Source organism: Bicyclus anynana, chromosome 26 (genome assembly GCF_947172395.1).
Source record: "Bicyclus anynana chromosome 26, ilBicAnyn1.1, whole genome shotgun sequence".
Taxonomy (NCBI): Eukaryota; Metazoa; Arthropoda; class Insecta; order Lepidoptera; family Nymphalidae; genus Bicyclus; species Bicyclus anynana.
Window position 1 is genome coordinate 5712727 of NC_069108.1, and position 22974 is coordinate 5735700.

Below are 22974 nucleotides of genomic sequence, written 5' to 3' on the forward strand. Positions count from 1 at the left end.
GCCACGGCCGAAGCCTCCCACCAGCAAGACCTGGTCCAATTAAGAAAATCACAATCGACCCAGCCGGGGATCGAACCCAGGCCCTCCGTTTTGTAAATCCACCGCGAATACCACTGCGCCACGGAGGCCGTCGCACCGTCCTACTAATCATACTAATGTTATAAACGCGAAAGTTTGCTTGGATGTTCGTTACTCTTCAACGTCGCCACTACTGCACCGATTTGGATGAACTTTTAAAAGGAAATAGTTTTTTACTCTGGATTAACACATAGGCTACTTTTCATCCCGGAAAAATCCATGGTTCCCGAGGGATTTGTAAAAAACTATTCCACGCGGACGAAGTCAGGAGTCACCAACTTTGTTTTATTCAACACTTTTGGTAATGGAAGAAATAAAAAGAAACAAATTTAAGCAAAAATCAATAGTAATTTATTAATTTACTTACAAAATAATAATATTATACACAATTACTCGATATATATTCAACTTTCTTCGTGCTAGAATAGCGAATCTATCCCGCTTTAACCATAAAAAATAATTACAACTAATAGGGATTTACAGCATGACATTTGTCATGAGGTCTGCCGTTAAACAGCATGAGTTTCGTCATGAAGGCAACCGTTATTTTTGATCTACTTTACAATGTTTTAATATTATAGTCACAATTAAAAAATGTTTATATACGAGTATTGTAATAAATAGATTGATTGATTTGGCTTATTCTTATTAACAAACAAAATTAAAAGACTTTTTTGTTTCCTAAATACGTACTTTAAGATACGTTAAGTCAGTTAGGCAGTAACTAGCCATACTCGAACTACCATTTTTTAAACATTCAGTAAATTATGGGGCAAGGGTATTACCATAACAATAACACCCACAGAGAAAACAAACAATTTTCTCATTAATTTTCTTAAGAAATTATTCACTCATATACTGGTATGGTTCAATGCGTGACCTCGGTAAATATAAATAAAAATTTATATAAATAATGAACTTTAACCTTTCTTAGCAAATCCACAACACGCACTCACACAAATGTTTGAATAAGACAATGTACATAATTATAATAATTCATGAATATCAGTCTTTATTAAACAGGACATTAATAAACTATTTATTAACGCGTCCATCTTCTGTCTGCTTGTCTCCTGACCACAGACCTTCCGCTTAATGGAACAAAATGTAGTTTTTAGTTTCATTTGCACTTGACTACAACATTCATGGCTTATGAAAAAAAAATAACGTAGTCTATGGCGCTAAAATATGTCTGTATACACTTGTTTTTATACGTGTTTCTATGATCAAATCAATCACAAAATATTAGCATTAAAAAAAATAAAAAATACCATTAAAACAAGCAACTATTCCGTCTTTAAATATTACTATCGACATTAAAAAAAATCTACAACTTACAGTTAAACATTAATGAACCAATTCCTTCGTTTTTTGTGAACAATCTATGTACATTTAACGGCTGCCTTCATGACGAACTGATTTAACGCAGTACTTCGTTAATTCTATAACTGCAGTCACTGCGACTGGTGAATAGCTGCACATATGGAATTTTAACAACATTGACTTTTTAAAATTAAATTTAAAAAAAAAATCTTTAGGTGCTAAACCCAAATTTTGTTTCTTAAAACTTTAAATAATTAATTTATTTGTATTTTTTTACAAATAAAACTTTTTAGTATTCGGGACACTATACTTACGTTTGACTACGAAACCGGTACATCATCATGATAGGTGGTTGACTCTACATTGTACAGAGTACTAATAAATGAATTAAGTATTCATTGTTCATAATGAACTTTAGCAAAATAACGCCTTCTAACACCTCACTCAAGGTAGTTACTCTACGTTGTAGAGATAATAAATACAATAAATCAATTATTCATTGTTCAGTTGTTAATTCCGAAACGTAACCAGTCAATGTGACCACACCTTAATCGTTATAAGCACATGTCTTAAATAAAATTAAAAAAAAAATCGCATCTCCAAGCTACTTAGTACCTAAATAGGTATTAAATTATAATCAGTAACAAAATTTATACATTCGAATAAAACTATTTTAATGGATCCCGAGATTAATTCGATTTATACACAAGAAAAATAGGCCAAGAGCCCTCGGTCACAACAACCTTCGCTATAGTAGAAAGAAATTTTTTCTTCCATACCAATATTTATCTATTGAAATAGTGTAAGAGCCCACATTTCGACGGTGGAAACGAATTAACCAAGCGACACCTTGTCTATACTAATACTATAAAGAGGAAATATTTGATTGTTCGTTTGTTTGCACATTGCACTAGGAAACTACTAGACCGATTTGAAAAAATCTTTCAAAAATTGAAAGCTACGTTATCAAGGAGTAACATAGACTATATTTTATCTCCGCATTATCACGGGAATGGAATTTAAAGTTATGATAATGCAGGTGAAACCTCGGGTATTATGCTGCTATCAAAATACAGAATAAAATCAATCGCAAATCTGTAAGAAAAAATTCTAATCGTCAATTTTCAATTTCGACACTAGTGTGGAAATATAAAACTTTGCACATCTCACCTGCAATGTTAACTTTACTTGCTGTGTAAATATTTCGTTTTCACCGTCAATACGTGATCATAACCACTAAGCTTTTCAATACATTGTGTTTACTTCACTAGCATTGTAGAGGTGAGTTTAAAATAATTTAAAATTACATCAATATACATATAAACGTATCATTAAATATAATTATTTATTCACATTAAACAACCAAATGAAAATTTAATTAAATTGATCATTATAAAGAACAAATAAAAAAAAATATTGACTAATTTTTGATTTATTAACATAATGTGTGCCCCGGAAAAAAATAAATCGATCTGAGATCATTACAATAGAGAGTCATTAAAAAAACCTATTACCTAAGATCTGAATTAAATATTATTTAAATACTAAAACATAACATTACTGTAACACAATTTTCTCATGATAACTCTTTTTTTTTTTTTTTTATTCTTTACAAGTTAGCCCTTGACTACAATCTCACCTGATGGTAAGTGATGATGCAGTCTAAGATGGAAGCGGGCTAACTTGTTAGGAGGAGGATGAAAATCCACACCCCTTTCGGTTTCTACACGGCATCGTACCGGAACGCTAAATCGCTTGGCGGTACGTCTTTGCCGGTAGGGTGGTAACTAGCCACGGCCAAAGCCTCCCACCAGCCAGACCTGGACAAATTAAGAAAATCTCAATCTGCCTAGCCGGGGATCGAACCCAGGACCTCCGTCTTGTAAATCCACCGCGCATACCACTGCGCCACGGAGGCCGTCACTCTCATGATCATGATTTAAATTGTATTATTAAAATAAGTCTTAAAAATCAAGACACGTTGTTTAAAAAAATGTCGCTAAACCACAATATTACCATCGACCTCATATAATAAAACATGTAAAAAAATTCACTTAAAAACTGGCCAATTTTGCTTTAGACAGTTTAGAATTATTGGTAAAGAAAATTATACCTAAAGCCTTTAAATATAGTCCAATGTTCAATAAAATCCCAAATTCAGAGCAAATTCAACCTTAAGTATCGAGTTTAAGGTTGAATTTGCAAATGCGACTACTTCAATTGAGTGCCAAGTAGTTGTGTTTGGCACTCATTGAGTGGGTACGTTTTTTGGTCGCTGATTGTGCATCCACTTTTTAATAGGAGATCGATGAATATTACTTGGGCAATTATAATTATTTATTGTTTTAAAACAATATTCTATATAAATGGACATTTATTCAAAAACGATATGAATAGAAAATATTTAAACTTAACCTAGGTTTTTGATATTAAATTTAAGCACACGCCAAACACAGGTGACATTTAATTTTAAACTATAGCGTAGGTATAATGATCGTGGTCTCTTGAACTATAAAGGAACAATCACATTAACAACATCATATTTATGTACAGACAAAATGTGTATCCGAAATCGTACTGTACGATTATTATACCTATATTTGTGAAGACTGTGTGCATAACCCGTGCGCATTTACTTGACACGTCCATACAAACACAGTAGAGTCCTTTTCATGAAAAATGTCCCGCGGCTAAAACGTGAACTAAAATTGACTGCGCCTTACGACAATAAGACCCTTAAGCTCAGACCAATTATTGTATAGGACCTGCCTCGCTAGACGTTATTTTTCTGTCAAAGTATTATGATCAACGATCTAATGCGATTACAAAAACTGTCTCTATAGTATCGATGTTAAATAGTTGTAATCGTGTTCGTCGGTTAAAGAGCTCCCTAAAAATACCTTTTTGTGCAATTGAATTTTGGCAAAAACTTCTAGTTTAGTATAAGATATATACCAAATGTAAGCTCGTTTTCTTCAGAAAATGACAGACAATTTTGTTCGTGACTATGAGTACGATACAGGTCCTTCTATAATTGGTCTGAGCCTTTAAGACATCAGCGCCGCGTTTGGGGGACTTCTTTAATGAAAAGGACTTCACAAACATCATTCGAGTCAGGTGTCAAGGTAATCCGCACGAGCACAATAATAATTAGGTATACAGTTGATAAACTATATTGCAAATTAGAGAAAAAATGAGTCATTCATGTATCTCGCAAATAAGAAATTTCTAGAAATTCATTTACCTATATTTCTCATTTTCCGGTTAATTACTATTTACTGACAACTGTCGGGCAGGCTTTCCTTATTTTTAATATAAACGTATCCACTAATATTTATTGCATTATTGGTGTTATTACTATACCTATCAAAAATTACACCGTCGGCGTACGCCCGACCAGTTCCCCGCTCGTCGGGCACACGCCGACAAAAATAAGGCGTGCTGCAGCCGACAACGGCTGTGCTATTCAAAAAAAATCCACTAAAATAGTGTTACTTTGACCGGGTAACATTCAATTTGAACAGGCAATTTTATAATTAATTATATTTGATATTTATTATACATATACGGGTGCGACCACATTATTTTATATTATGGTTACCTTTTTTATTATTTTACTAAACTTCTCAATTTCCTATTTCTTCACAATGGCGTGCATAGGCATCCGAGTAGGCATTAATAAGAACACAATTATCCTTGTATACAGGAAATGTATCTATGGATAGCATCAATGATTATTGTATACTATAGATAGGTTACCAAAATCACCGCAAAAAGTGATCTGAATTTAGCTACTCCACTGAGCGCACACGTCTCAGACTAATTATTGTATAGGACCTGCCTCGCTAGATGTTACTTTTCTGTCAAAGTATATGATCAACGATCTAATGCGATTATAAAAACTGTCTCTATATAATCAGTGTTAAATAGTTGTAATCGTGTTTGTCGATTAAAGAGCTCCGTAAAATACCTTTTTGTGTAATTGAATGGTGTAAAAGTCGGACAAAAACTTCTAGTTTAGTACAAGATATATACCAAATGTAAGCTCGTTTTCTTCAGAAAATGACAGACTATTTTGTTCGTGACTATGAGTGCGATACAGGTCCTTCTATAATTGATCTGAGGCACACATGCACAATTTTGTGTTTACCTACATTATACACTCAGAGGCACAAGTATCCGGCCACTTAATTCGCGTCATATTAAAGTGAGCGGATAATTGTGCCTCTGAGTATATATGTATGTATATATAGTTTTTTCACTTACTAAGCACACAACTCGACATTGTAGACTTTATTTAGGTATTGTGTTTAAATAACTTTCGTTAATAATAAGCGACTAAATGAAATGCGGTCAATTATACACATTTGTCCGCCTCAGTTTTGATTCGCTAGCGCCCTATCTAAAGCAAAAAATATCATTATATAACATGCTATGCAGCTGGCTGGTCTTCTGTGATACAGGAAAAAGCGTCGCCATTTTAAATATTTTTTTACAACCACCATCCTGTTCAAACTGTCACCAATCGGTCGCTATGGTTGGTCGTATGCAAGGAGCCTTAGTTTTAGTGATGGGACATTTTTAGTCGTAACACTAAAACCGGTTTTTGTTTACCGATTTTTCTATTTTTTTCAAAATATGCTCCTGCACTAAAAATGCATGCAGGTTTACCCCCAAGGGTGTTTTTAAGGAATAAAATAATGATACAGCAACTCTAAATAAGGGAAAATATACAAGTAAATCACCCTTATTTCAAGTACTATTTATACAAAATAATAATTTCTGTGACTCTATGTGCCAAGTATATGTCAACTGTGGAGTTTATGCCAGTGCAAGGGATGATTGTGGGTAAATTTCATTAATCAACTTCTCTAGAATAAAGAGTCCTTGAAATAGAAAACAACAATTTTATTCTTATCTCACTTATTTTGCACGTTAGAATTGAAAGAAAATTATGTATTATTTGATTTATGTTAAAATTATTGTTTTTATTTTATAATTATAATAATATTATAGTTGAGGAAGAGCGGGGCTTTCTGATACAGGTCTAGTACTTAATAGAAGGTCCCAGCCCAATCATCAATCATATATGTAAACTTGATAAAACAATAAATTTTCATTTCATTTCATTTCATTTCAATAGAAATTACATATGCTTGAATAATTGAAACAGCAAATTCTATCTCTGTCAGAGACCCAGGGTGGGGCCCAAGGGATAGAAGAACTCTCTCTCTAGCGGACCCAGTAAGGTCCAGACCTCTGCATAAGGGGAAATTGGGGCCAATGCGATATATTGCCTGAGATCTGTCCTGTACGGTTATTATATGTCAGTGTACCATGCAAATAATCAGTCACTTCATCGTTTTTCATCATATTTTCATTTTCACAACCATCTTAACTTTGTTTTTACATTACATAAATACATTACATTAGCGAAATTACATAATTAACCTCATTTTACATAAAATTAAATTAGTATAGTACTGGTATTAATTGAATAATACGTAATTTCGTTGAAATATTTATGTTAGATGATCGTTAAAACAAAAAATCACTGGCATTGGATGTAAAATGGCGCAATCAAGGCCCTTCCGTAAAAAGTCATCTGTCACCGTACCATTGTTATCTGAAAAACTGTTTAATCTAAAGAAGAATAAAAAAAAAAAAAAAAAAAAAAAAAAAATTTAAAAAAAAAATTGAAAAACACTTTAGATGATCACAAAAACGATAATACGATAAAAAAAAAATTTTTAGTGACTTATTATTTGAATAGTACACCGAGTTACGTAATAAGCCCGCTGTTCTTGACGTCCTTTTAACTGTGGTTAAAAACCACGTTCAATTTTGAAGACACAATTAGACAAATAAGTAAAACACCATAAAAAAGTAAAATGTATGTAAAAAAAGTACATTTTTTTTTTTATTAATTTTGTGGTCACACCCTCAACATTTATCTAGCGATTACTTTACAACGCAATTTCTATAGTTTTACTAAATCTTATTTTTTTTTTTTTCATTTATTTTACAATTTTTGCACGATCAAGAAGAAAACATAAGCTCTGTACTTTTGAAAGCGGATTTAATATTAATATAAACAAAAAATATATTTTTTGGTTTTGGAGTTGGTTCCATAAATACTAACAGATTTGACCTAGACATTGAAGCCATGATTTAAAAAATAAAACTTAAAAGAGAAGAAAAAACCCCATAAGAAAGATATATATGAAGTTTAAATCCCACTGTCTTTTGAGAAACTTATGCCTTGAGCAATTTAAAATAACAAAAAATAAATTAATTAAACAAATAAAAAAACCCGACTGCATAAATTATACAAAAACTGAAAAGAAAAAAACAAGCTCAGTCCAGAAGTGTAGAAAGCAATTAGAAAACAGTCGGGACCTATTATATTGAATAGAATGATTTTCGTCTACATTTTTTTACAGGTCCCGACTGTTTTCTAATTGCTTTCTACACTTCTGGACTGAGCTTGTTTTTTTCTTTTCAGTTTTTGTATAATTTATGCAGTCGGGTTTTTTTATTTGTTTAATTAATTTATTTATTTCACACCTTTTTAGTTACGATAGATGGTGAATTTCGGATTTATTTGTTGGTTACATGTTACAAAGTACGATAATTTATACCTACGTCCAACCGAGGTTAAGTAAATATTCAAAAAGATCTACGGAACCCTCGGTGGGCGAATCTGACTCGCACTTGTCCGATTTTTATAATCAATATATTTAGTTTAGTATATTTTAGGTGTTATATAACTTCACTTCATAAACCTCGCACCTTATAGTCATCCGCCTCGCGTATTTTGTATAGACAATTAATAAATAACGTTTTTCTAATTATAGTTTTTTTTAACATGGCTATGTTATACCATTTTGAATTCCTCACAAAAAGCCCTTGATTTTGATACCCATGTTGCAATAGTAAAAAAAAAAAATTTTTTTTCACCTCGAGTCTATAGCGTCTCACAGTCGTCTTGTTGTTTTTTTTTAATTTCACCTATCTAAGAACACTTGGGTTATTAAGACAAATCTAACGATATCTTAATTACGAAAATCCGTCCAGCGGTTTGGAAGATATGAGGTAATAAAGAATATTACATACATACATACATACATACATACAAGATACGCGCGAAAAACATAACCCTTCTTGCAGTCGGGTAAAAATTGCAGATTACAATGACTTTGATACTAACGATTTCCAAAAAACTATCTTGCTATATAGATAACATGATTAATGAAAAACATGTTTTTCAAATGTAAAGTAAAGAACAAAATTTTCTCCTCAACCGTACAAAATATCAGTTCGTATGTACAAATATAAAGACGAATTACAATAATACTTTATTTAGCTTAAGCCGTAATTTAAAATCGTAATTACTTCTATATATATATCATATTATGTTTTGAACTGTCAAAAAAGCAACCTTGGTAGACGAGATTGCATTTTTTGACAGCTGTTAAAAATTCAATTGGGTATTTGACTAACTTCAAAACATCTAAAATATTGAAATTAAATGCTGATTTTGTTTATAAAAACGCAGTCTTTGAATTATGTTTCAAACTTACTAAATTTATTCTCAAATGGACCGATGAATTTGTATATAAAACAATACATAATATTTAATTTTATTTACTATAATTTTTTTTTTTTTAATTTTTGACTGCTATATCTAGCTACACATCTTCCAGCTATCTTTTGGAAAAATTATTTAAATTTCTTAGTTAAACACTATTAGCATCGTCGTTATCAACCCATATACGGCTCACTGCTGAGCTCGAGTCTCCTCTCAGAATGAGAGGGGTTAGGCCAATAGTCCACCACGCTGGCCCAATGCGGATTGGCAGACTTCACACACGCAGTGAATTAAGAAATTCTCTGGTATGCAGGTTTCCTCACGATGTTTTCCTTCACCGTTTGAGACACGTGATATTTATTTCCATAAAATGCACACAACTGAAAAGTTGGAGGTGCATGCCCCGGACCGGATTCGAACCCACACCCTCCGAAATCGGAGGCAGAGGTCATATCCACTGGGCTACCACGGCTCTTATACTATTAGCATACATTAATTTAAAATAAAAAAAATAATTATACCCTATTATAGATCAGGCGCTCACGCGTCTTTTGGTCGGCGTTCAACCGACTGTTCAAACTAATTACGTTCTGTCGGACATACGCCGACCAGAATACGCATTAATAAAAAAAAAATACAGTACTAGTCAAAAGATAGTCAAAACCCCAATTATTTTCAAGATCGAAACAACACACTAGTGATTTTCTAATATATACATTTATTAGTTACAATATAAGCATATCCTTGACAATTTTTGACAATTTTTGACAAGTTTTCGGCAGTATCCCTAATACCATACACAATAGTATTTTAAAATCACTCCATTTTTGTTTGTATATTACTCATTGAGCCGTGACAGCCCAGTGGATATGACCTCTGCCTCCGATTCCGGAGGGTGTGGGTTCGAATCCGGTCCGGGGCATGCACCTCCAACTTTTCAGTTGAGTGAAAATGACATTTCAGTGACAGTTATATTTACTGACTGGAATGACTAATCGGTTTGTAAATAATCTGCCTACCAAACTAAAGGTAGTAGTCATAGTAAGTCTTAGACCAATTACCTTTAGGACCTGCCTCGCTAGAGGTTACCCCTCTGTCAACACTATATATTTTTTTTTAATATGACCAATATTCCTAATCCCCTCCCAACAAGTCGGGAAAGACTGTGCTAGCAGTGGGTACGACAATAGACCAACGGGGCGGGGATCGAACCACCACCCCTCGGTGATGAGTCCGACCGCTCTTACCGTTGAGCTATTGAGGCATGATATGATCACTAGCGGACGCCCGTGACTTTATTTTTTCACAAATCCCTCGGGAACCATGGATTGTTCCGGGATAAACAGTAGCCTATGTGATAATCCATGCTATAATTCCATACAAGTCCAAGGTAATTGGTCTAAGTAACAAATAGATGGACATTTTAAAAATCCTAGCAAGTATATCAATTAATTTAACATTGCTTGCGTTAAGGCTGCCTTTACAACTGCAATTCTGTTTTATACAAATTCTGCATTTTACTTAAGTAGCCCACAAATCTGGTTTGAAACAACTTGGTGGGTTATTCCACAATGTCAGATAATTTAATAAAATACAATAATATAGTGTATTCTTATCCCATTCTTTATAAGATTGCATATAACACTTACATTAGCCCACCATTTCAGATTGGGTTATTACACAAAGTATTCAAAATACACTTGACTAACAAGTAGACCAGGCGCTGTGAGGTATTGAGTGTGCATAATTCCAAGAACGCATTCTGTTTGCAGATTTGAACTCAGAAAAGCGTGCAGATTACGATTATCCATGTCACAAGGAGGTTTGCTATTCCCTTTACACAGTGCTCCTTTTGGTGTTTTTAACCGACTTAAAAAAAAGGAGGAGGTTATCAATTCGTCGGAATCTTTTTATCTTCATAGTATAAACTCAAATTTTGCCAAGTTTCAGTTGTATTCAATTAGTAGTTTTGGAGTGATACATTTTTACTTTTTTGTGTCTTTAAATATATTAGCCATTAGTGTCATGTCATGATAAAAAAAAAGAATTTTCAAAATCGGTCCACAAATGATGGACATACATAAAAAAAAAACATACAGCCGAAAGTAGAACCTCCTCCTTTTTGGAAGTCGGTTAAAAAACTGGATATTCTTAATGAAATAAGCAATAAAACAGATACAAATTTATTCAGACCACACCCTCTACACCAAAAGGGGGTAAAATAATGGATTAACAAACGTCTTAGCAACATACAGAATCATAATCTGCCTTATTTTCTGAGTTTAAAACTGTAACAAGAATGCAGTCTCCAAATTATTTACACTCAATACCTCACAGCGCCTGGTCTATTCATTTCTATGTAATTTTATACAAGATTTCGCAACGTGCCCATCAAACCAGTATGAAACAGGTTGGTGGGTCACACAAAGTAGTCAGTAGATTGTTTACAGTAAAACAATGTTATACAAGACTGTGTACACTTACTTAACCCAACATCCCAGATTGAAACAGCCAGGCGGGCAGCAGTTGTCAAAATCTTCAGTTATCTCCAGGTAACTTTGTGCACTAGGCACTTTGGACTCGAGTCATACATAAAGTTAATTAACTTAATCAATTAAATCGTCACTTGTATTCACTGCACTTCACTTGTAATCACTTCACACCACGTGTGTTCAATTCTTCGGCGCGAACGCCATTTGTATGCCCGTTATTACGTGAATAACGTACAAATGTGGTCTTTGAGTAAAACCTGTAACAGAAAATGAAATTTTAATTAAAAAAGGTTGTCAACCTCTGTTCTAACTTGCTGGTATCATCAACATGTTGCTTACTTTGCTTATTTATTTCAAAACTGTACTGCTATTCAATAAGGTTTTTACTACTATTGAAAAATGTTGACGATCTCTGGTGTTACAAGTGGCAGGGGTCGTTAACATGTGGCTGAGAAACCTAGTCATAAAAGGCGTGGTCGTGCGATGACGACACAAGACCAGCTATTATATGTGAGTGGACTGTATTCTAGCGAAAACGCGGCTTATACAACTATTATTAAATGTTGACGATCTCTAGTATAACATGTTGACGATCTCTCGATAAGTGAGTGGACTGTATTCTAGCGTACGGGGGACTTTTACAACTATTGTAAAATGTTGACGATCCCTGGTGTAACAAGTTGCAGGGGTCGTCAACGCGTGGCTCACACACCTAGTCATAGAAGGCGCGGTCGTGGTCGGGCGAGGAGCGGCGCGGGGGCGGCGCGGCGGGCGAGGGGGACGCGCCGCCGTAGTTGAGGAAGTCCTACACGAGAATCGCGTCGTGCGATGACGACACAAGACCAGCCATTTTAAGTGAGTGGACTGTATTCTAGCGAAAACGCGGCTTTTACAAATTTATAAAATGTTGACGATACCTGGTGTAACAAAATGCAGGGTCGTCAACACGTGACTCACACACCTAGTCATGTGGACTGTATTCTAGCGAAAACGCTTCTTGTACAAATATTATAAAATGTTGACGACCTCTGGTGTTACAAGTTGCAGGTTGTTGACGACCCCTTCAACAATAAGTGAGTGGAATGTATTCTAGCGTATGGGCGACTTTTACAACTATTGTAAAATGTTGACGATCGCTAGTATAACAAGTTGCAGGGGTCGTCAACGCGTGGCTCACACACCTAGTCATAGAAGGCGCGGTCGTGGTCGGGCGAGGAGCGGCGCGGGGGCGGCGCGGCGGGCGAGGGGGACGCGCCGCCGTAGTTGAGGAAGTCCCACACGAGAATCGTGTCGTCGTGCGATGACGACACGATCTGGAACTCGTCGAACTGTAGCCGGAACACTCGGCCTGTGTGCTCCTGAGAACAACATTTAATAATTTTAATAAAATGTTAATCAATCAATCAATCAATCAATCAATCAATCAATCAATCAATCAATCAATCAATCAATCAATCAATCAATCAATTTATTTCTTTGCAGATACATGTATTATTTATACAGGTGGTCGGTAGATGTAGATGGTAAATGTATCTTGCCAATTAGGCATGCAAATTATTTATTAAATATTTAATGATTCAAATGACAATTTCACCATTTAAAATTTACATCTTTACAATTTAAATATGTATGAAAATAACAATAATATTAACTTAAATACTCACTTACACTGTAGAATGCCTGTTGGGTTAGGTATTTATATAAATTATTTTATAAATAATAATAATTCAATCTAAATATATTAAGAAATCAGCTCGACGTATAAAGATGAAAAAATCATTTATTTCAATTAGTCTTAGTTTACAAGCAATTTTGAAAAGTCAAGTTATGTCATGATTTAATGGTGGTAATAATTAAAGTCGAAAACTTAAAATTAAAGTTACGAGGTTTTCAAATGCGCCAAACGCTAGTGCGATTAAATAAATAAATAATAATAATAATAATAATAATATTTTTGACGGCCTCCGTGGCGCAGTGGTATGCGCGGTGGATTTACAAAACGGAGGTCCTGGGTTCGATCCCCGGCTGGGCCGATTGAGATTTTCTTAGTTGGCCCAGGTCTGACTGGTGGGAGGCTTCGGCCGTGGCTAGTTACCACCCTACCGGCAAAGACGTACCGCCAAGCGATTTAGCGTTCCGGTACGATGCCGTGTAGAAACCGAAAGGGGTGTGGATTTTCATCCTCTTCCGGACAAGTTAGCCCGCTACCATCTTAGATTGCATCATTACTTACCATCAGGTGAGATTGTAGTCTAGGGCTAACTTGTAAAGAATAAAAAAAATTGTCTTTAATTCAGGCTATAAACCCATTTAAAATATACAGATACAAATAAATAATAGTAATTAATTAATTAAGTTCTTCATTTACCTATAAATAAAGATAATTGAATTTTATGGAACCACTTAGCCTATTTTCTCTTTACTTAACGACACCAAAATCATCCCCTCCCTAAGTCTCCAGTTACCTAAATCCCCACCACATTACAAGGTAGCCAATTTCACCAGGTATACAAAAATCCAGTTTCACCAAGTACATTAAAATCACCAGTGTCACTAGAACAGCACTCACCACCAGAGTCCTCAGGCACAGGTCCTGGTGAGGCGTGCGCACGTCGAGCGCCGCGCGCAGGTCCCACACTTTGATCTTGCCGTCGTACGCGCCGCTCACTATCCGCTTGTTGTCGAACCTGGGACATATATATGGTTTTAGCAAACAAAAATAAGATAACTAACGTCAAACATGATTCACAACATTTGTCGGGACAACTTAATTAACAAATCAAACTGTAACCAAAATAAGAAACTAGAATGGAGAATAACCTTATATGGAGTTACGCACTTGTGAACGTTGTGTGTAGGGTTAAAAACGTCTTTGAATGTTAACAAACACTCCCCTTTTCCACTCAAGTCACTCTCCCCCGCCTATCCCAAGTAACCATTAAAAAACTACACAACAAGAAATGTGGACAGCCACAAGCATACTGGAGCCAACGAGCGCCTTTTTTTGCAAGTCATTCCCTCCAACCGTTCGCTACCCCTCCCTAAATCCCTACTCTGGCTCGAACGCCACGAACATACTGGAGCCGACGAGCGCGTTATATCGCAAGACGTTCCCGCCAACTGATCGCTACCCCTCTCTAACTCCCTACTCTTTACGAACCAGAGTGACGTCATTTGGCGTGGGTCAAATGTCGTGGCGGCAAGTGACATGCTGTATATGACGTAGTGATGTAACGTGATGTGGCGTGGGGTTAAGTGTCCTAGCATTAAGTGACATGGTGCATATGACGTTGTGATGTAACGTCATGTGGCGTGAGGTCAAGTGTCGTGGCATTGAGTGTCATGGTGCATATGGCGTAGTGACATAACATTCAAGTGGTGTGGGCCCAATTTAAGTGATACATTTGACGTTGGACTTACCGTCAAGTCACGGGGCGTGGCATTATGTGACATAGTGCATATGGCGTGGTAACGTAACGTCAAGTGGCATGGGGTCAAGTGAAATGGTGAATATGGCGTAGTGACATAACGTCAAGTGGCATGGGGTCAAGTGAAATGGTGAATATGGCGTAGTGACATAACGTCAAGTGGCATGGGGTCAAGTGAAATGGTGAATATGGCGTAGTGACATAACGTCAAGTGGCATGGGGTCAAGTGAAATGGTGAATATGGCGTAGTGACATAACGTCAAGTGGCATGGGGTCAAGTGAAATGGTGAATATGGCGTAGTGACATAACGTCAAGTGGCATGGGGTCAAGTGAAATGGGGAATATGGCGTAGTGACATAACGTCAAGTGGCATGGGGTCAAGTGAAATGGTGAATATGGCGTAGTGACGAAATGTCATGTGGTGTGGGGTCAAGTGAAATGGTGAATATGGCGTAGTGACATAACGTCAAGTGGCATGGTCATGTGGCGTGGGTCCATTTTAATTGATACATTTGGCGTAGGACTTACCTACTTGACCTCTTGTCACGTCACGTGACGAGGTTACGTGACGAGAGGCCAAGTGTCGTGGCATTAAGAGACATGGTGCATATAGCGTAATAACGTAACGTCATGGCATAGGTTCAAGTGAAATGGTGAATATGGCGTAGTGATGTAACGTCATGTGGTGTGGGCCAATTTAATTGGTGCATTTGGCGTAGAACTTACAGTCAAGTTACGTGGGGTGGAGTCAAGTGTCGTGGTATTATGTGACATAGTGCATATGGCGTAGTGACGTAACGTCATGTGACGTAGGGCCAATTTAATTGATACATTTGGCGTAGGACTTACCGTCAAGTCACGTGGCGTGGGGTCAAGTGTCGTGGCATTATGTGACATAGTGCATATGGCGTAGTGACGTAACGTCATGTGACGTGGGGCCAATTTAATTGATACATTTGGCGTAGGACTTACCGTCAAGTCACGTGGCGTGGGGTCAAGTGTCGTGGCATTATGTGACATAGTGCATATGGCGTAGTGACGTAACGTCATGTGACGTGGGGCCAATTTAATTGATACATTTGGCGTAGGACTTATCGTCAAAACACGCGGCGTGGGGTCAAGAGTCGTGGCATTAAGTGACATGATGCATATGGCGTAGTGATGTATTGTCATGTGGTGTGAGGTAATGTGACATGGTGAATAGTGCGTAGTGATGTAATGTCATGTGGTAGTGATGTAATGTCATATGGTGTGGAGTCAAGTGACATGGTGAATATGGCAGTGATGTAATGTTATGTGGTATGGGGTCAAGAGTCGTGGCGTCAAGTGGCGTGGCGTCATGTGGCATGGCGTCAAGTGACGTAGCATGTCGTGATGTGGTGTGAGGTCATGTGACATGGTGAATAGTGCTTAGTAATGCCATGTAGTCAGGGTCAAGAGTCGTGGCGTCAAATGGCGTGACGTCATGTGGCATGGCGTCAAGTGACGTAGCATGTCGTGATGTGGTGTGAGGTCAAGTGACATAATGAATATTGCGTAGTGATGTGACGTCATGTGGTGTGGGGTCAAGAGTCGTGGCGTCAAGTGGCGTGACGTCAAGTGGCATGGCGTCAAGTGGCATGGCGTCAAGTGTCGTGGCGTCAAGTGACGTGGCGTCAAATGGCGTGGCGTCACGTAGCGTGGCATAACTCACCGGATACACCTGACCAGCTCCTCGTGCCCCTCCAGCACGCGGATGCACTGTCCACACTCGATGTCCCACAGGCGGATGGTGTTGTCGGAGGAGCCCGACACCACCAGCCTGTCTCGGTACTGCAGACACGCGATGCCGCGCTTGTGACCGTTCAGCGTGCGCACGAACTCGCACGATGACGTGTTCCACACCTGGAAACGATCGCCGTTGTATTGTTGAAATTCTTTTATCGCATACTTTAACAATACAAATAAATAAAAAAAAAATAAAAAAAATAGCAGCACAGAACATTGACTGTAATGGAAAATATTTCATGGAATCTTTCCTATCACAATATACTTTCAGATGAGACAAATGTCAATTAATAGGGATGATGACAGTTTTTTAAATCTATACTAATATATACTAATATTATAAAGAGGTAAAGTTTGTATGTTTGTAAATTTGTAACATTCTTTAAATGGGGTAATCTTTGAAACTACTGGTCCGATTTCAAAAATTCTTTCACCAGTAGAATTCTACATTATCGGGGAGGGAGATATAGGCTATATTTTATATTGGTATCATATATATTAGGCGAGTTATCACAGTTTTTGTCATACAGGTCGGACCGAAAATCCTCTTAAACAGACTTATTCGCATGCGCTGCCTTAACTATTGTGTAAAATTGAAATTAATGTATGGAGACTTTATGTATCTTTAATAGTTCTACAAAAAAGTCCGCGACACCACATATCTATCTTCTATATATTACCTTAGTAACTTTTGTGTTTTAAAAATTATTAATTTTATATACTTAGGTTTACGTCATTATTTATACAACTAAACTTCAATCCTTATTAAAATAAATAGAGGTAGGGTAGGGGTAGGGTGGGGTAGGGTAGGGTAGGGTAGGGTAGGGGTAGGGTGGGGTAGGGTAGGGTAGCGTAGGGTAGGGTAGGGTAGGGTAGGGGTAGGGTAGGGGTAGTAATAAAGTTGACATCGAATTTTACGCGGACGAAGTTGCGGGCGTCCGCTAGTGCATTATATATACAGGTGGTCGGTAGTTGTAGATGGTAAATGTATCTTGCCAATTCGGCATGCAAATTATTATCATCCTTGTTTATTTTTTTGAAGTGAAACTTCTTTAGGCGCATTTAGGCTCATCTCGATGTGTCGTGGTCTCAGACCAATTACCTTAGAATGTTAGATGTTACCCCTCTGTGAAATTATGTGATCACATTCTAATGTGTTTACAATAACTGTTTCTATAGAATTGATGTTGTGATCACGTTCTAATGTGTTTATAATAACTGTTTCTATAGAATTGATGTTGTGATCACGTTCTAATGTGTTTATAATAACTGTTTCTATAGAATTGATGTTGTGATCACGTTCTAATGTGTTTATAATAACTGTTTCTATAGAATTGATGTTGTGATCACGTTCTTATGTGTTTATAATAACCGTTTCTATAGAATCAATGTTGTGATCACGTTCTAATGTGTTTACAATAACTGTTTCTATAGAATTGATGTTGTGATCACGTTCTAATGTGTTTATAATAACTGTTTCTATAGAATTGATGTTGTGATCACGTTCTTATGTGTTTATAATAACTGTTTCTATAGAATTGATGTTGTGATCACATTCTAATGTGTTTACAATAACTGTTTCTATAGAATTGATGTTGTGATCACGTTCTTATGTGTTTATAATAACTGTTTCTATAGAATTGATGTTGTGATCACGTTCTAATGTGTTTACAATAACTGTTTCTATAGAATTGATGTTGTGATCACTTTCTAATGTGTTTACAATAACTGTTTCTATAGAATTGATGTTGTGATCACGTTCTAATGTGTTTATAATAACTGTTTCTATAGAATTGATGTTGTGATCACGTTCTAATGTGTTTATAATAACTGTTTCTATAGAATTGATGTTGTGATCACGTTCTAATGTGTTTATAATAACTGTTTCTATAGAATTCATGTTGTGATCACGTTCTAATGTGTTTATAATAACCGTTTCTATAGAATCAATGTTGTGATCACATTCCTTTGTGTTTATAATAACAGTTTCAATAGAATCGATGTTTCATTGTTTTAATCATTTACGTCATGTAAAGAGATCCATAAAAATGCTGGTTTGTGTAGTTGCATGGCATAACTATTTGGGATGTATGAGTTTACCTTGTTCCCCTTAAAATACAGAAAATTTTGTCGGTGAATTTGGGTGCGTTCATCTCCATATCAAAACCTCATTTTTTTTAAATCGGTTAGTAAAATAGATCAAGTCCATACCTTAATAGTCCTGTCACCGCTGGCACTGACAATGTACTTCTCGTCAAAGTCCACCACATTGACAGCTGCTCTGTGCCCGACCAGCACTCGTCTCAACATTATCTCGGTCGTTGACGTCATGTCCCATACAGCTATCGACCTGTCCTGGAAATTTATTTAAAAAAAATGTTACACAGGGTGCTCCGGAATATTTCCCATAACTATAGGGTTATATTCTAACATTTACTTAGTCGAGGGTACTACAACATTGATGAGTTCCTTAATGATAAAGATGCTTGGAGGCCGTTGGATCAGCTTCCACCTTCACACAGAAAGTAAAACTATAAGAAATGTAAACAGTAATTGTTATCAATTGTAAATTATAATACTGTATGACTTTTTCATTTCAAAAGAGCAACTGTTGAGTTTCTTGCCGGTATCTTCTCAGCAGAACCTGCCTTCCGAACCGGTGGTAGAATCTTTACAAATAGTCAACTGACGTGTCAAAAGTGCTTATAAACTGAGCCTACTTGAGATAAATGATTTTTGATTTTGATTTTCTATAAGGAAAATTAATTAATAATGTCTAGGGTACTGAATATTAAAAGGAGTAAAAAACATTTCTTTTGTAAATAGATCTTAAATTGTGTTCCTTAAATCGCATTCCTACATGACCTAGCCAAACTTATTCATTGATAAATATCATGAAGTAGCTTACTAGTGAAGTACGGAGTGCCAGTTGCAATATCCCGTCGATATCGACAGTCTTACAATGGCCTCTGTGATATCCAGTGATGTACCAGTATGGTAGCAGTGATGATGTGATACACACCTTACTGCAAGTGACCATCATCCCGTTGCAAAACCTGAGATGCAGCACCGCCTCGCAGTGGTGGATGAGTGTGTTGAGCATGGCCCCCGTGGTGACGTCCCACACCCTCACCGTGCTGTCCGAGGAGCCCGATATGATGGCTCGCTCATCGTACTGCAGGCACAGCACCGAGCCTGTGTGACCTTGGAGCTCCTGTTGATATAGTAGTAAAATAATATATTGTTGTATATAAAAATAAGTCGGGTTTTCCTTCCTGACGCTATAACTCCAGAACGCACGAACCGATTTCCACGGTTTTGCATTCGTTGGAAAGGTCTAGGCTCCGTAAGGTTTATAGCAAAGAAAATTCAGGAAAAATTTCAACGTAAGGTAGAGGTAGGATAGGAGACACGAATGTCACACGATCAGTCATGGGCAGACACTAATGAATGCAAACACACAAAACAGGTTCTTCCAAGACTCGACTCACGTTTGACCACAAAACTACTTAAACTAAACCGTAGCAAACTTAAAACTGTTACTGAAGTAATGACAGGACACTGTTCACTAAACAAACACCTTTCGGTTCTAGGTATAACCGACAGCCCTCTTTGCAGAGCATGCATGGAGGAAGAGGAAACCCCGATACATGTTATGCTTAGATGCAGAGGTGTATCTGAACAACGCGCAGCACACATTGGATCCCCAGCAACACTCCATGAGGCGTTCGGCGACCTGGGCGGCCTGCTAAGCTTCTGGAGCGAGCTCGGTTGGCTGGAGTGACTCCGGCGGGGACCAGCACCGAAGGGACCCACGTACAACGGCCAAACCTTAGTGGCCAAGTGCGGATAAGGCCCAGGAAGAAAAGAAGAAAGAAGAAGAAGGGTACGGGTAGGGTAGAGGCAGGGTAGGGGTAGGGTAGGGTAGGGTAGGGTGGGGGTAGAATAGGGATAGGGTGGGGGTAGGGTATAGGGGTAGGGTAGGGGTAGGGTAGAGGTATTTGAAAGTTTACATCGAGTTTCACGCGAACGAAGTCGCGGGCATCCGCTAGTATTGTATATAATCTATACTAATATTATAAAGCTGAGTTCCTTAAAGATAAAAGCGCTTAAAAAATATGTTACACAGTAAAAAATGTTACACAGGGTGCTCGGGAATATTTCCCATAACTATAGGGTTATATTCTAACATTTACTTAGTCGAGGGTACTACAACATTGATGAGTTCCTTAATGATAAAGATGCTTGGAGGCCGTTGGATCAGCTTCCACCTTCACACAGGAAGTAAAACTATAAGAAATGTAAACAGTACTTGTTATTAATTGTAAATTATAATACTGTATGACTTTTTCAAAAGAGCAACTGTTGAGTTTCTTGCCGGTATCTTCTCAGCAGAACCTGCCTTCCGAACCGGTGGTAGAATCTTTACAAATAGTCAACTGACGTGTCAAAAGTGCTTGTAAACTGAGCCTACTTGAAATAAATGATTTTTGATTTTGATTTTTTTTTTGATAAGAGTTTGTTTGATTGAACGAACTAATCTCAGGAACTACTGGTCCGATTTGAAAAATACTTTCAGTGATTGATAGCCCATTTATCGAGGAAGGCTATAGGCTATATTTTATCCCCGTATTCGTATGGGAACGGGAACCACCCACCCCACCACGCGGTGTCTGATAGTTTCAATACTTTTAGCAGACTCAGAAGTGGATCGCAAAAATAAAAAACCAATGTCAAACAAAGGCTTCACAACATTTGTCAGGACAACTTAATTAACAAATCAAACTGTAACCAAAATAAGACCCTAGATTGGCAGAGAAAGACCTTGAGTGAAGTCACGCACTTGTAAACGTTGTGTGTAGGGTTAAAGGATCCTTTGACTGTTAACTCCCTTTTTCCACTAAAGTCACTCTCCTATCCCAAGTAACCCATAAAGAATTACACAACAAGACGACACGAGTATACTAAAGCGGACCGTACGACGAGCGCCTTATATCAAAAGTCGTTCCCGCCAACAGATCGTTACCCCTCTCTAAGTCCCCACTCTTTACGGAAACAAGTCGCTCCACCTGACGTCATATCCGTCTCATACTATTTCAATCGCATAGGCAGTTACAGTTACACACTTACCTTCAGGTAAGATTGTAGTCAAGAATTAAAAAAAAAAATAAACAAGTCTGTTGCAACCTCAGACTAAATACAAAAGGACTAGTATCGCATCCAAATTCACAAACAAAATTTACTGCCATTTTCTAAGGAAAACGAGCTTAGATTTCATACATATCTTATACTAAACTAGCAGTTTTTGTTAGTTTTTTACACCATTTAACTACATTTTTGACCGGCGGACACGATTGTAAACTGTGAAACATCGATTTATAGAGACAGTGTTTATAATCGCATAAGATCGTTGATCATATACTTTGACAGAAAAATAATGTCTTGCGAGGCAGGTCTTTATCTAATTAGTCTGAGGTTGCAACAGTGTGTACAAACCTTGACACATTGTAATGTCTTTCTGTCCCATATCTTGATGGTGTTGTCTCTGAGGCCGGATACTATTTTGTTGTCGTCGTACTGCAGACAGTACACTCCCTTTGAATTCTCTGAACGACAGTTTATCCTCTGAAAAAGATAATATAGTACATTATTATGTATTACTACTATTAAAAAATCTGCAATTTATAGTGTCCGAATGAAGTTGAATATCAAACCATGTGACACTGGAGGAAAAAAATTCCAGGTATGCAGGTTATCTCACAATGTTTTCCCTACACAGTTTGAGACACGTGATATTTAATTTCTTAATATATACATAACTAAAAAGGTTGTAGGTGCATCATGCCCCGGACCAGACACAAGTTTTTCTACATTTATAAAATTATAAATGTAGAAATATTTGTGCTTTTTACGAGTCATTCATTCTTACCTTACAAGCTAGGATAACAGAAAAATCTAATATCTTTGTGTAAATGCCATGTCTATATGTCGTAATGGCTAAATGTCTAAATGTCATAATATCTAACTGTCATAATGTCATAATGTCTTAATGTCTAAATGTCTAACTGCCATAATGTCTAACTGCCATAATGTCTAAATGTCTAAATGTCATAATGTCTAAATGTCATAATGTCTAAATGTTATAATGTCTAAATGTCATAATGTCTAAATGTCATAACATCTAACTATCATGTCTTAATGTGTAACTGTCATAATGTCTAAATGTCATAATGTCTAAATGTCATAATGTCTAAATGTCTTAATTTCATAATGTCTAAATGTCATAATGTCTAA

The 22974-nt window shown here is 36.8% G+C and overlaps 1 protein-coding gene across 1 annotated transcript in view; it reads right to left on the reverse strand.

Moving 5' to 3' along the window:
- Nucleotides 1–406: 406 nt before the first annotated feature.
- Nucleotides 407–22974, reverse strand: part of LOC112056212 (F-box/WD repeat-containing protein 11) — a 34290-nt gene continuing 11722 nt past the window's right edge. Inside the window, exons 6-12 of the mRNA XM_052890008.1 lie at nucleotides 22177–22305; nucleotides 19703–19894; nucleotides 18892–19035; nucleotides 16607–16797; nucleotides 14054–14171; nucleotides 12197–12842; nucleotides 407–11741 (exon numbers count right to left, since the gene is read on the reverse strand). Of these exons, the coding sequence (XP_052745968.1) occupies nucleotides 12666–12842; nucleotides 14054–14171; nucleotides 16607–16797; nucleotides 18892–19035; nucleotides 19703–19894; nucleotides 22177–22305 (951 nt within the window). The 3' untranslated portion in view covers nucleotides 407–11741; nucleotides 12197–12665. The remainder of the gene's footprint in view (nucleotides 11742–12196; nucleotides 12843–14053; nucleotides 14172–16606; nucleotides 16798–18891; nucleotides 19036–19702; nucleotides 19895–22176; nucleotides 22306–22974) is intronic.